Source organism: Schistocerca cancellata, chromosome 7, assembly GCF_023864275.1.
Source record: "Schistocerca cancellata isolate TAMUIC-IGC-003103 chromosome 7, iqSchCanc2.1, whole genome shotgun sequence".
NCBI classification, from domain to species: domain Eukaryota; kingdom Metazoa; phylum Arthropoda; class Insecta; order Orthoptera; family Acrididae; genus Schistocerca; species Schistocerca cancellata.
Window position 1 is genome coordinate 66,019,845 of NC_064632.1, and position 14,104 is coordinate 66,033,948.

Genomic DNA, 14,104 nt, shown 5'->3' on the forward strand with positions numbered 1-14,104 from the left:
ATATTTTACATGTCATTTATTTAGCAGGTTTTTTGGTGTAGCAATGAAACAAAATGCATTTTTTTGTTTTGTTTTAATACATCCTTTGTACAAAAAATATTTTATGGTTCTCTTGTTTGCTTAAGATATTCTTTCAGGACATCATATGCTTGAGTCTCTTCGCCGTAATCCTGAAACAAAATGTTTGTGCATTGAAAAGTACATACCTTTTGCTTCACATAGATACATAAGACATAATTATCAAATACTTCAGAAAGGCTTTCACAGCACATTATATATATTTGGGTAACACCTCAGAAGAGGGAGCCGCCTTCAGATCATCATTTCATTATACCTTGTCGTATTTCTTTATGTACTAAGTATGGTGATTAAGTGCATGTAATGGCTCTAACTACTGCAAATTTACTAAATCAGTTAAAAAACTACAACAGTGGTTAGTACATAAGTAAGACAATCACATGAATACATATCTTATGTACATTTTCAATCCTTTAGTATATTTCCATCTCCACAGTATTTACTTCATCTAAAATTATTCACTCATTTTTAATATACTACATTACAAGAAAGGCATAGATCATAGAACAAATTTATGAAAATAGTATAAATGTTACCTTAATCAAATTGTGGTTTAAAACCAAGATCATGGTCTACTGTCACTCTTGACACAATAAATAATGAACTACACTTTATCTAGGATTGGACATTAATGAAAAAGAAAATCAACAATGTCCTTTTCAATGGATGTGTAAGTGGTTTACAGAAAAACATATGTATATGGAATATTTAAACCATCCGACAAAGTATTTGCATAAAATATCTTTACTGATTATCTACAAATAAAAACTTTCTGTATAGTTTACAATAGCTTTCCTCAACAATGCTATTCACCTGAGGGTCTGGCAAACATCTACAAAAAAAATTCTAAAACTCTACAACCAGAATTCAGAGTTCTAAAAATCTGCATCAAGAAAAACATTCATATCTATTCTGCCCACAAGCATCAGCTATTACTGTGGAACCCAAACACCATCTCCAGGAAACATGTAATTCCAAACAATGGGAAGTCCACATTGGGTGTGTGCACACGCGTTTTTATTTTTGAAGAATGTGAAACAGTCTTTTCATTGTCTGTCTACAACTCAACATCTCTTCTTTACACTGTGGCAACTTGTCCTCCTCATTGTATTGTAAACATGAAATTCTGTTTCTTGGCCAACACGAGGAATGCACACCTGATAAGACAGGATTCGAAAGGAGCCTACTCAAGACTCATTTAAACAATTGCTGTTCATATTAACAAAATTGCTTCCCTCTGCAGCCTGCAAGCACACATTGAAGAAGTCAGAGGATGACACTGTACTTTTGGCACTTGAGAGATCTTCACAGACTTACAGTTTAGATGACTGTAACCAGTGTTGAATGAACAAATGTGTATAGGGAAGTATAAATGAAAAAGACAGATCACATACAGACAGCAGTTTCACTACTGCAGAAAGTGATGCAAGCAATCAAGACAACCTGCCCACCTAAACACTGACAAAACGTTAATTTACTCAAAACCAGGAAACAAATTATATGATAAAACATGAAACACTTGAAAGACTAGTAAAATATTGAAACAAATATATAGTGCATTATTGACAAAATTGTCAGGTTCCCTGTAACATGAGTACTCAGACAAATACTACATTTCTTCAACATAAAAGAAACTTCATGCTCAAAGCTAAGCACAAAACATTTTAGATTTATGTCAAAAGGTGTATGGAAGTTACTTTATATGAGTATCTTCAACTCTTCCACTTAGATTACCTGAACACAGAACAATATGGCAAAGCCTAAACATACAATTTCTAATAAGGTAATGAAAAACTTCCTGAAGAACAGCACAATTCTATGGTGATAACGATAGTTGTGTCCTTCGCCAAAGTTAAAACAGATCTCTCATTATTCCAACCCTATAGTCTGCAATGACTGTGTGTGTACCTGTAACTTCATGCTGAACACAATCAGTGAACAGTAAGGCAAGTAAAACCACAAAGAAAACGCATTGCAGATAACTACAAACTCTATGTTTGAATCAAACTGTGAACCATGTTGAGCCTAATTTCATTCATTGTTGAAATGAGAGGTAATTACACTATGTGATCTCATTCCAGACCACTGAATGCAACTCATAATCCAAGTGAAAACCAATGTCATGCTTTTCATGTTAGGAAAAAAAGTGATACACTATAGGCTCAAATTGCTAACAAATCTACCATACTAACATTGCTGCTTATTTTCTCTGTTGCTTCCGAAATATGTCTCGTCCACCTACAACTGTTCTTGATCCAACCTAATGGACTATTTTCTAATATATCTTACAAGAGAAAACATCACATCCAAGTAGTCTGATGCCACACCCAAACAATAGGTGCACAGAGATTGCACCTGCCACTCAGTTGCCAAATTCCCTTCTATGCACTGTACATCTCAATTATCAATCCAGTCTCAGTAACACAGCATCCATGTTTGGGGTTATTTTACCATGACTGGACTTCCATCTGAGGAACTGAGATTTCAGCAAAGGCCAGTAAACAGGACATCTACGTTAAAACATCCTCAGCATTATTTTTACAACAGCCTTGGTCAAACAGGAAACACTGTCTTTTCACAAACTGCCATTGACAACTACACATTCTGGCACTTACAATAAATTCATTGAAAAAATGTGTGTAACATTACCTTCACAACAACACAGGAACATCCAACAACTTTTCGCGCTTTCCCAGAACTGTCTATTTTGCAAAGCCCAGCCCATTCACCCAGCTTCTTGTTGTTATCCACTTTGATAAGAGGAATCTGGTGTTCATTACATAGGGCTTGAACCAGTTTCTTATACATGGGTTCATCACAATTTTCAGCGAGAACACACAGCAGTGCCTGTCGCCTGTAATTCACAATAAAGTATTAGTTTTCAATAATACAGAAGAGTCACGTTATAAATTGAATATCAAATGCCATCAGAAAGGTTCTCTCTACATTTACTGTAATTTTTTGGGTAACACTTCAGAAGAGGGAGACCTTTTACTTTCATCACTGGCACAAAAAAGTCGCTTACAGAATATAATGTGGATCTGATAAACACAATTTAAACATAAAACTAAAACAACATTAATGTGCTTTGGAGTGTTCTAAAAACTAAGAGCAGATATAGACCACAAATATTAACATACGAATCTTAAATGTTTGTTTCAAATTCGGCAGCTTTCTGTTATTTCCTGCAACAATATTACAATTTATTACAATAACAAACATCTTTTCAAAAACAGTCTACAATAACTGTTTCATATTTACCATTATGCTCTAAAAATGGTTCAATGATTGTTTTCCACTGTATGGGAGCTAAAGGAAGATTAAGGTTTAATGTCTTGGCAATTATGAAATTAGAAAAGCAGCACAGCCCAAATACCTGATAATGGGATGATTGGAGCCTGAGCACCCACTGTAATGAAGCAAGGATGACAAAGCTGGCAATATTATTTCAAAACCTGATTCACAAAAACCATAGAAACCTAAATCTAGGTGGCTGGACAAATTTAGTACGGCTTTAATGGCCTAGTATCTTCTCGGATAAAATATTTGGAAAGTAAAATATGCCCAATAAAGAATTCTGGACAGGGACAACTAAAGATTGGAACTCTAGATCTTTTCATGAAATAGGTTGCTTAGTGAACCTGCAAAGTAAAACAGGTTGAAGTTAAATATTGTGGGAATTACTGAAGTGCAGTGACAGGAAGAATGGGATTACTGGCTTGGTCAATACAGGATTAAAAGCTGCACTGGAAAACTGTTGAATCTCACGCAGTTCATTGAAACTGGGTTTGAAGCTCTAAAAGCGACAGGGGTGGTATTTGTCGACGACTTATCAGCAACCCAAGACACAGTCAACCACCAGCTACTACTACCACTACTACTACTACTACTATTACTACTACAGGTACACAATATAACCTACGATTCTGGCCTAACTGGGTTCATCACAGCAATTCTGAAACACCTAATTCTTTGTTGACTTTCAAGTGCATGGAAACTACAGAGAAACGGTCTTCCCGAGAAAGCAGTTTGGCTCCAATCCTATTCAAAATGTATACAAATGACCAACCTGTGGCCCCAACATTGAAAGTTTCATGCATGCTGCTGGTTTTGCTCTTGCCACTCAGAGCTAAGGCTTTTAATCACTGGAGAAGACCCTGACAAATGCCCTTGAAGATCTATTAATGTACTACAGTATAAATCAGCTTAAACAAAACCCCTTAAGACTCAAGTGTGTGGTTTTCATTTTAGAAATAGGGAAGCTACTCGTAAACTGATTTTATGGTCCGAAGTTGAGTTGCAACATTTCTACACTCCGAAATACCCTGGTGTGACACTGGACAGATCTCTTACTTTAAAGAGAATGCACTGCACGAATTGCAAGTTGAAATTTTCCACCATGAATAATCCATTAAGAAAACTGGCCACACACAGTGATGTAGTCAACCTGAAACCATCTGAACCTATGCACTGGCATTAGTCCACTCTGCAGCAGAGTACACTTGTCCTGTTTGGTATAATTCATCACCTGCCAAACAGGCAAATGTCACTTTTAACAACACCTGCAGAATTATAACAAGTAGTTTGAAACCTGCTCCTGCCTTACAGGAATAACACAACCTCCCATTTGAAGAGAAACTGCAGCAAATAAGGAACAGAAAAAAAGGAATAATCCCCTGTATGGACAAACTGAATTTCACAGCGATTGAAGTCAAGGAAGAATTTCCTTAGAACATCAAAGGCACTACCACTCCTGAAATTGCCAGGGTGCAATGTTGAAGGGATAAGACTTCCCTTCTCTCTAGTTGGAAAATAATTTCTGAAACTCTGCCTCCAGGAAATAGCGAGGAATGAGTGACCTGGAAATCTTTGAATGGGCTGAGATCAGAAGCGGGTGCATCAAGGTTTAACCTGACAACAGAAAACAACACTAACTGTTGTTAAGGGGAAGTCCAGACTGTCCAGCACATGAAAATTGATTGGAAGTGGCCAAATTTTGGTCAAGACTAATATGACATGTTATCTGTGCACCTATATGTTTCTGAAATGAAACAAAAAGAAAAAAAAAAAAATACGGTTAAACTATGTAGCCTACTACAAACAGTACAGTGAACACCATCACAGCGAAGAGAAACATTGAGTCTATATCAGGGCTAGCAGCAGTGTTTATATATTGCTCATAGGTTGGCAACACGTCAGTTTGGCAGAGCCATTGGGATGATTCTTTGACAGAACCAATGAGAGGTGAGAGAAGTGGCAATTTACTTCTAGCCTCAAAATTGAAACCATTGCTTTGTTTGCTGTTTCTCAGTGAGTCTTGAGAGAAATATTTTGTGATTATGCCAGCAAGTGCTATAAAGAAGACTGTTGCCGGTGAATGTCTTGTGGATTAATTGCAGGGACATGAACATGTATCAAATGGAGTGGTGAAATGAACACAATCTATATGAGGGAGCACACTTAAGTGTATCAACAATTTGACAAAAAACATTGATCCACCAATATTGCACCCTTTCTTCCGAATGTATTACTTCAAAATATGTCTACCTGCTGCTATTGCATTGGCTGCATAAACAGCTGACATACATTCTTTTGGTCCCACCATACCTCATAAGTGTTGACAACATTCCTGCACAAAACACGTAAGTACACCACTGGCCCTTTTCTACCTTTACCCGTTCGTTGTAGTGCAAATTTACGTGTCAACTCAATCCACAGGCGAGTAGCTTAAAGAATATATGACAACGAGAAAGAAATTATTCAGACAATTTAATTGTGAAGCTTGACAAATTCAGTAGTAGAACAAGGGGAAAAAGGTAATTTAATTATCACTAATACTTAGTTTCATGAAAAAATTTTATACACAGAAGAGACTTGAGTATATTGGAAGATTTCTAGTTGGGAGACCACTCACCGAAAAGCACAAGCATCGAGTTGTCAATAAGCAAAAAAAGAAAGCAAACATGCTAGTTTTTGGAGTTACCCTATTACAAGCTGGAGAGAGAAAGAAAAAACACCTAAGCCCCTACATGCCAGCATTTCAAACACTTCACACTACTTCTATTTGATGTGTGATCTCCTTCACTCTTAAATATTTACTTTCTACAAGAACTTTCCTATAACATTTATATAATAAGAGGATTTTATACTGTGAAATATTTCCAGGAGCGCATGGGAACACTGTTCATAATTTATTGGTTATGACCTGCAGAGTGAAACTGAAGAAATTGCGAAAAGATAGGAAATTAAGGGGATGGGACATGGATAAATTGAAAGAATCAGAGGCTGGTGGTTCCAGAGGGATCAGGCAATGCTGTACTGAAATGGGGGAAAGGACTACAACAGAAGACAAAAGAGAGAAACAGTGAATGCAACACGGGATCACATGAGTAAAAAGACAAGACCTAGTAGAAACCCATGGATAAGACAGGAGATATTGAATGTAATTGATGAAATAGGAAAATGGAAAATACAACAAATTAAACTGTTGAATGGACCGACAAAATTCAAAATGGCTACAAGTAAAATGTAAGGCTGTAGAAGCTTGCACAACTTGGGCAAAGGTAGATGTCACCTTCAGGAGAATTAGACACACCTTTTGAGTAAGAACAAGCAACTGAATGAATATCAAGAGCTCAGGTAAGAATCCAGGCCAGTATTAACACTACAATGCACATGTGGGATACAGACGTAGGCCAGTGAGTAAAAATGTCATTTATTCTAAAAAAAAATTGGCACAGCACTGTGCCACTGTTTCCTGTATTCCTCAGGTAAGAACCCTCTCACACTAAGAGCATGCCAGTTCCCACATCGCAAAGGCATTTAAATAGTTGCTGGAAGTCCGTGGGCTATGTATGTAGCCCTAGCAAGCGTTCATGAAGTTTAATTTCTAATTTCACACTTTTCGAAACTGGGTAAACATGGTCATTACTGTAACAATACTACAAAATGCTATACATTTGTTGTTTGTATCAGGGTGCGCATAAAATGATAGCTGGATCCTCCTATCGCCCACCACACTTGTCCCCCGATGTAACCAAAAACATTCGAGAAAACCTCAGTCCACTTGCATGAAAGTTACCCAATCATACTGTAATCATCGGTGGAGACTTTAGTCATTCCACACTTAGTTGGGAAGATTACAGTTTTGTTAGTGGTGGGCATGATAGAATATCCTGGGAAACTGCTAAATGCCTTCTCTGCAAACTACCTAGAACTGATAGTTAGGAACCTCACTCATGATGGATACATATTGCATCTAATGGCAACAAACAGACCTGTCCACATCAAAACTGGTATCTGTGACCATGATGGGGTTGTGACAACAATGACCACCAAAGTGTGAAGGACAGCTTAAACAAGAAGTAAGATATACATGTTCAATAAGCCAGATAGAAAATCAGTAGTGTCACATCTCAATGGAGAATTTGTGACTGAGCAGCAACATGTACAGGAACTACAGCTGGAGTTTAAAAGAATAGCTGACCACACATTGGATAGCTATGTACCCAGTACAACATTCCAGTCCAACTTAAAAACCAAAACATAGGGAAATAAGACAGAAGTGTCGAATGAAACATTTGGCTGCTAAGAGAGCAACAGCTATCTTAATACCACAGCAGAATACTGTCAACTGATCTTCCACATAACCCAAAGAAAATCACGTCATATGTGAACCAAAGTTAGTGTCCTGTCCCTTGCAAATCAGACAGGAACTGAAATTGAGGGCAGCAAATCAAAACCCGAAATGCTTAACTACCTTTTCCAATGTTCTTTTACAAAGAAAACCCAGGAGCTTAAACCCCAATTAAAATGTTGTACCTATGAAAAGATTAATGAAATAAATATTACTGGCATGATGTTGAGAAACAGCTGAAATAATTAAAAATGAACAAAGCTCCAGGCCCCAATGGAATCCCGTCGGATTCTATACTGAATTTGTGGATGAGTTAGCCCTCTTCTAACTATAACCCATCACTGTTCCCTTAAAAAAATATATAATGTCCAGCTCTTGGTAAAAGGTATAGTCCAGACCAGGGTTTATACATGGACAAGGAAAAAAAATTCCCAGATTTCCCAGTACAGAAAATACTTTTTCTGTGTTAAGTGACAGTATACTTTTCCTCGGCACTGTAAAACTTATTAATCCTTAGACTGTTTATGGTTTTCTACACAGACGTAGAATTTCCTGGCACTTTAGAACATGAAACCAGGGAGGGAGGAGGGGGGGGGGGGAATAAACACGTTTTGGAGAGATCTTTGATGTGCAGCAACATGTACGCTGCATTTTTTCATGTTACAGAGGTATAAATTCTAATTCTACGAAACACTGCATGTTACTTTCCGTAACAATGAAACCAAGATTGCGAAGCGCTTTTGTGAGCCAGTCATAGCTCATGTCGTGATCTTGCCAGCTGATGACAGAATAGGACACATGATGTAGTCAACCAAGAGCAAGATCACTCTTAAATGATACACAAAAAAGAAAAGTTAATGGTGGAAATTAATAAACATAGTGTTGCTACAAGAAAAACAAAGCTTTCACAAATAATATTCGTCTCTAAGATTAATAAGCTGCAAGAGAAGCTAAGCTTCCACGTATAATGCGGATCTTTTTGGGCTTATTCACTTTAAGAAACATCACACAATGTGCCAGTGAAACTTTTAATAACATAAATGTCTGATCTTCTGGGCTCGAAATTCTTCTAGATGGTCGTCCTCAAAGAGTTGATTTTTGAATGAGAGTCAAATGCTCTGTGATTTAAGAAATTCATCGTAAGTTCTCACACATAGTTCATCTTACGTAAAAGGATATTTACTTTGAAAGTAACACTTTTCAAATCATCATTCACAATATTTTCCTGTGACCTGCTAGAAATTGGTTCGTTTCAGCAGTTGCCAGAGAGTGCTAGATAACAGGTGTCACTGCGCCTGCGCAGCAACGATGATGCAGGAAGCCCGCATGTTCGTACGTGTAAAACATTAAAAGATCTTGCACTATGTCATAAAAGAAACAAGGCATCAGAGGATACTTCACGAGCATCGGAATTTCGTGAACCATACTAAAATGCATAATTCGGCATGAAGTGCACAATCGTGCAGATTCTGATGTAAATTTTCTTGAGTACCAGTACTCTATTACCTCATGTTTGGTTCATTATTAAGGCATAATTCCATACAAACTAGAAGTTGGAAAACATGCTCTTTAAATGCAGCAAACAGTTGGAACTAGCCAACAGTGTGAAATTGACTGCCTCAGCACATAAGATTAATAAAAGCAAATCTCTTTAGCAAACAGACAAATATAACTTCATTGTTCTGCAAGGCAATTAATGCTTGACTGTCAGAAAGGTGGAAATAAAACCTGAAACCAACAACATATTTTAGCCTTCCATAATTATGTGAACGTATTTTAATTCATTTGGTAGCTCCCGGCCACAGAAATCCTTTTTGTTTTTATTTAATGTGAAAGCAATAACCGAAGAGTAAACAGCAAAATCACTAAACGTAAACACAGGTCACGTGGAGACCACCCACCTCCCCACTACAACTCAGACTGCTCTGAGCATCAGCCCCGGATCTACAATATTTCCGAACTGGGGCAATTTAGATAGTGACGCCAAGCCACACATCTGCAGCCAAAAGCGGGAGAAGGTACTACTCTCACATGACTTAACTGTGCACGCACAAGAGCCCGCAACTGCTCAAATGAATCTAATGTAAACAGCTGTCACGTCATGGAGGCAATTTGTTGTTAGGGAGCACTGCATATTCTTCCTAAAGCCATTGATACACTTTGGTTGGCAGACACTTGTATCAGCAGTGTTTTTTTGTTGTTTGTATATGGCGCATTTCCTTTGCGACTCAAGTCGCATTTTCGTTTTTTCTCTTGTTCATGTTTTGTTGCTGCAGTATTAGTCTGCAAAAGCGGGATACAGTTAATATCCTTCGTTAGAGTATTGCTTCTCACCAGTCAAAATCACAAAAATTTAACTGGTAACTAAAACAATGAAAAATTCACGGAATTCTAAAAAATTCCCAGTTTTTTCCTGGTTTTCTCCCAGGCAAAAAAATTCCCCGGTTTTCCCTGGATCGTACACACCCTGCACACCTATCTACAAGAAGCATAGTAGTAGTGATCCACAGAACTACCGTCCAATAACCTTGACATCAATTTGTTGCAGAACCTTAGAACATATTTTGAGCTCTAACATAGTGAGGTATATTGACCACCTCTATGCCAACAGCAAGGATTTCAAAAACATGTGAAACCCAACTCACTTTTCTCACAACACACTGAAAGCTTTGGATCAAGGCCAATCAGTAGATGCTGTATTTTTTGATTTTTGAAAAGCATTTGATTCAGTATGACACACTTATTGTCAAAATTACGATCATATGGGGTATCAATTGAAATTTGTGACTGCACTGAGGACTTTTTGTTAGGGAGGACAACATGTTATGCTGGATGGAAAGTCATTGTGTTATAATGACCTGCAGACAATAGGAAAAAAATCAGGATTTTTGCAGATGATGCAGTTACATATAACAACATACTATCTGAGGGAATCTGCATAAATATTCAGTCAGATCTTGATAAGATTTCAATGTGGTGCAGATTGGCAACTTGCTCTAAATGTACAGAAACGTAAAATTCTGCACTTTACAAAACAAAAAGAAACAGTATCCTACACCTATAATATAAATGAGTAGCTGCTGAAATCGGCCAACTAGTACTAATATCTGTGTTTAACACTTTGTAAGGGTATGAAATGGAATGTTCACATATGCTTAGTCATGGGTAAAACAGACTTCATTTTATTGATAGAGTAACGGGTTCAGTTTATTGATAGAATACTGGGAATGTTCAATCAGCCTAGAAAGGAGACTGGTTACAAATCACTAGTGCAATCCATACTAGAATATTGTTCAAGTGTGTTGGACCCGTACCAAATAGGATTAATACAGTATATTGAACATATACAGATAAGGAGCATGAATGGTCACAGGTTTGTTTGATCCTCGAGTGTGTCACAGAGATACCAAAAGAACTGAACTGGCAGACACTTTACGAAGGACGTAAACCATCCCAGAAATACTTTTAAAAGTTTCAAGAACCAGCTTTATCTGATGACTGGGAATATGCTACGATACCCTACATATCACTCACATAGGAATCATGAGGATAGGATTAGAATAATTCCTACACACACACACACACACACACACACACACACACACACAGAGAGAGAGAGAGAGAGAGAGAGAGAGAGAGAGAGAGAGAGAGAGAGAGAGAGAGAGAGAGACAGAAGCATTCAATCGTCCTTCCTGCACTCCATACATGAATGGAACAGGAAGAAACTAATAACTGTTAAAATGGCACACCCTCTGCCATGCACCTCACAGTGGCTTGCAGAGTACAGATGTAGATTGCGTTACTGCAGTCCTGATGATTTCTTATTGTAGGTATTGTACTCTTAGATAGCAGTTTATATAAATAGATGAACAAATTTAAAAATGTCACAAAAATCAATTAAAAGGCACCTTAGAACATTTTTTAGTCCACTACCAGTTTGGGCTTTTGATAAAATGTACAGAAAATACTTTGTTTCTAGAAACAGTCGCCAATTCCCTTCCTTCCATGCAGTTTTACAATTTTGTCAATATGGTGGTCATAAATGTGATGTTACATGAGTAACTCTAAAATGAAAGGCATCAGCCATTATTACCTGCAAGAAATCAGATTGCTGTGCTTCAGAAGAAAGCTGAAGATTATAAGTTGGGTAAACCAGGTAATGAATGAGGTATTGAATCAAATTGGAGAGGAAAGAAATTAGGGGCACAACTGACTAAAAGAAGGAGACTGATTAATAGGACACACTGTGGCAGCAAAGAAATACCAATTTGTTAACGAAGGAATTTCCCTTCAGACTGAAGGCCATCACAACACAGACTGGATGTCAGGGATATGCTACATAGCTTGCCTCATTCCCTCCCCATTTATTGCTATCCTTTCCTGTCCTCCAACTCTGTAGATTGCTTCCTGTACAAAATCAAACAGTATGTGTCTGGGGAGTAGATTGCTTCCTGTACAAAATCAAACAGTATGTGTCTGGGGAACAGGACATCACAAATATGTCACAGATCTATTGTTTGAATGGTCGGCCAGAACGGAAATATGGAAAATAAGAGACAAGTAAACAAATCTGATAATTTATAATGAACATTTCTTTGAACAATACACTGGAAATCTGTTTACAACTATAGATGATCGACATTTTGGAAATCGTTTTACGAGTATCTGTTAGCTTCGTGCCGCTCCGAGATGTTTATACTCGTTACCGACTCTGAAGTAAATGTATGGTGCGTGGAAGTATGGTGAATAGTATAATGTTGATTGACGAGCGGTGTTGTGCGTGGTGTGTTAAATATGAGCGAAAAGAATCTACCTAGTCCTAGTGACTTGCCATCCACTCTCGTTTCACTTCTATGTCGCACCAATGTATGAAATCTTCGAAAGTACAACGAGGTTGCTCCTTCGCTCCGAACTTCCTTTACACAGTAGCCTTTTTAAAAGTATATACATAAAAGAAATAAACGTTGAGCATGTATCCATAATTACAAACTAACTTGCGATGTGAGTGTAAAATAACTCGTTCCACATCATTACGATTTATCGTGCATAATTATCCATGGAATACGAAACTAACTAGTGCGCGATTAGTACTGATTAAACACGAATGACGTAAACACTGAGAAAGTATTCCCAACATCTGCACCATAACACACAAACACACCGCACGCGTGGTCCTAGATTAAACTCTGGCAAGAAAACAAGTACACTCTTTCTCATAAACGATCGGCAAGTTACAAGACATAGACCTATATGGTACCTCTGCGAACAACATTGGTATTCACGACGAAATCTACACAAGATATTATTCCAAGTCTCCGTTCAGCTTTTAAAAATACAAATGATAATTTTATACTTACTTGTCTAGTGCTTTTGCCGCTTCGTGAAGACCATGCGCTAGCGTTCCACTAGTTAACGCAGTTTTCAGAACTTCTTGAAGAGCAGTGTTTATGTCCATTCCTCCGGCAACGGGTGCCGCTGAAGGGACATCATCGCTAACAAAATATTGAGGCCATTAAAGAAAAATCAAAGTTTCCACATCACAGGATGAGAAAGATCATTAAAAGCCATGTGCAAAGAAACAATCAACACTATTTACACTTACGTATCAACGTCCGACATCACGTGTTTATGAGTCGATCTGGATAATGAATATTAAGCTCCTCACGGCGTCACTAAAATATAATACGCTATTAGTAGTGGTTTTATTACGGATGCTTAAACCTCAAAGACAAATAAATTGGATATTCACAGCGTGGTCGGCACTTACACTTCCACGACCCCTTGCACACCCCAGAAAGGAAGACATCAAAGATTACAACACAGAAGTTTCATATACCAAAGTAGCGTCAATCGATAGTATATGCCAGCTTCACACATGCAACAAAAGTGTCGCCCCAATTAATTGCATACCGCAATCTAAAATAACAGTCGCGCAACTCTAATGCCATAATCTGCATTGTGGCATTAATCTCCGCCCATATTTTTTCAATTGACTCCACGAAGAAAGCTGTGAATCTATGTTGTGTGGCGTCCTGTGTGATCAATAGCTCACAGTGTAACTACACAAAGGCTGTTTATGAATAGGCCAACGACTCCAACTGTTCGAACAATTTACATCGTAGTTCAGGAAATCTCGGTTTCTGTTGAGATATTTTGCATGTCCTACGATCTAACGACTCTTGCCGTTACACAACGATCTGTCTCAGCATTTTAATGCTATGCGAGTTTTAATAAAAAATAACTGCGGAACCAAGAATGAAATGTCTTCTAGAGTGCAGCCCACGCGTAACAACGACATCTAATAAATAACTAAAATATCCTAAACATGATTCTGTCCAATTCTCCAGGTTTCGTTCGTCGCGCTATCTTGTGTACCTCCAAGACAGGGCT

At 37.8% G+C, this 14,104-nt stretch overlaps 1 protein-coding gene across 2 annotated transcripts; it reads right to left on the reverse strand.

Annotated features, from left to right (window-relative positions):
* Positions 1-91: 91 nt before the first annotated feature.
* On the reverse strand, positions 92-13,538 carry LOC126092386 (40S ribosomal protein S12). Of its 2 annotated transcripts, XM_049907953.1 has the most exons (5): positions 13,482-13,538; positions 13,317-13,386; positions 13,072-13,206; positions 2,728-2,932; positions 92-170 (listed from the first exon to the last, which is right to left on the reverse strand). In XM_049907953.1, the coding sequence occupies exons 2-5, from the start codon at positions 13,331-13,333 to the stop codon at positions 102-104; spliced, it is 426 nt and encodes a 141-aa protein (XP_049763910.1). In that variant the 5' UTR covers positions 13,334-13,386; positions 13,482-13,538; the 3' UTR covers positions 92-101. The 2 variants fall into 2 exon arrangements, with proteins under 2 accessions (XP_049763910.1, XP_049763909.1); XM_049907952.1 differs by lacking the exon at positions 13,482-13,538 and having other exon boundaries at positions 13,317-13,457.
* Between the last annotated feature and the right edge of the window lie 566 nt (positions 13,539-14,104).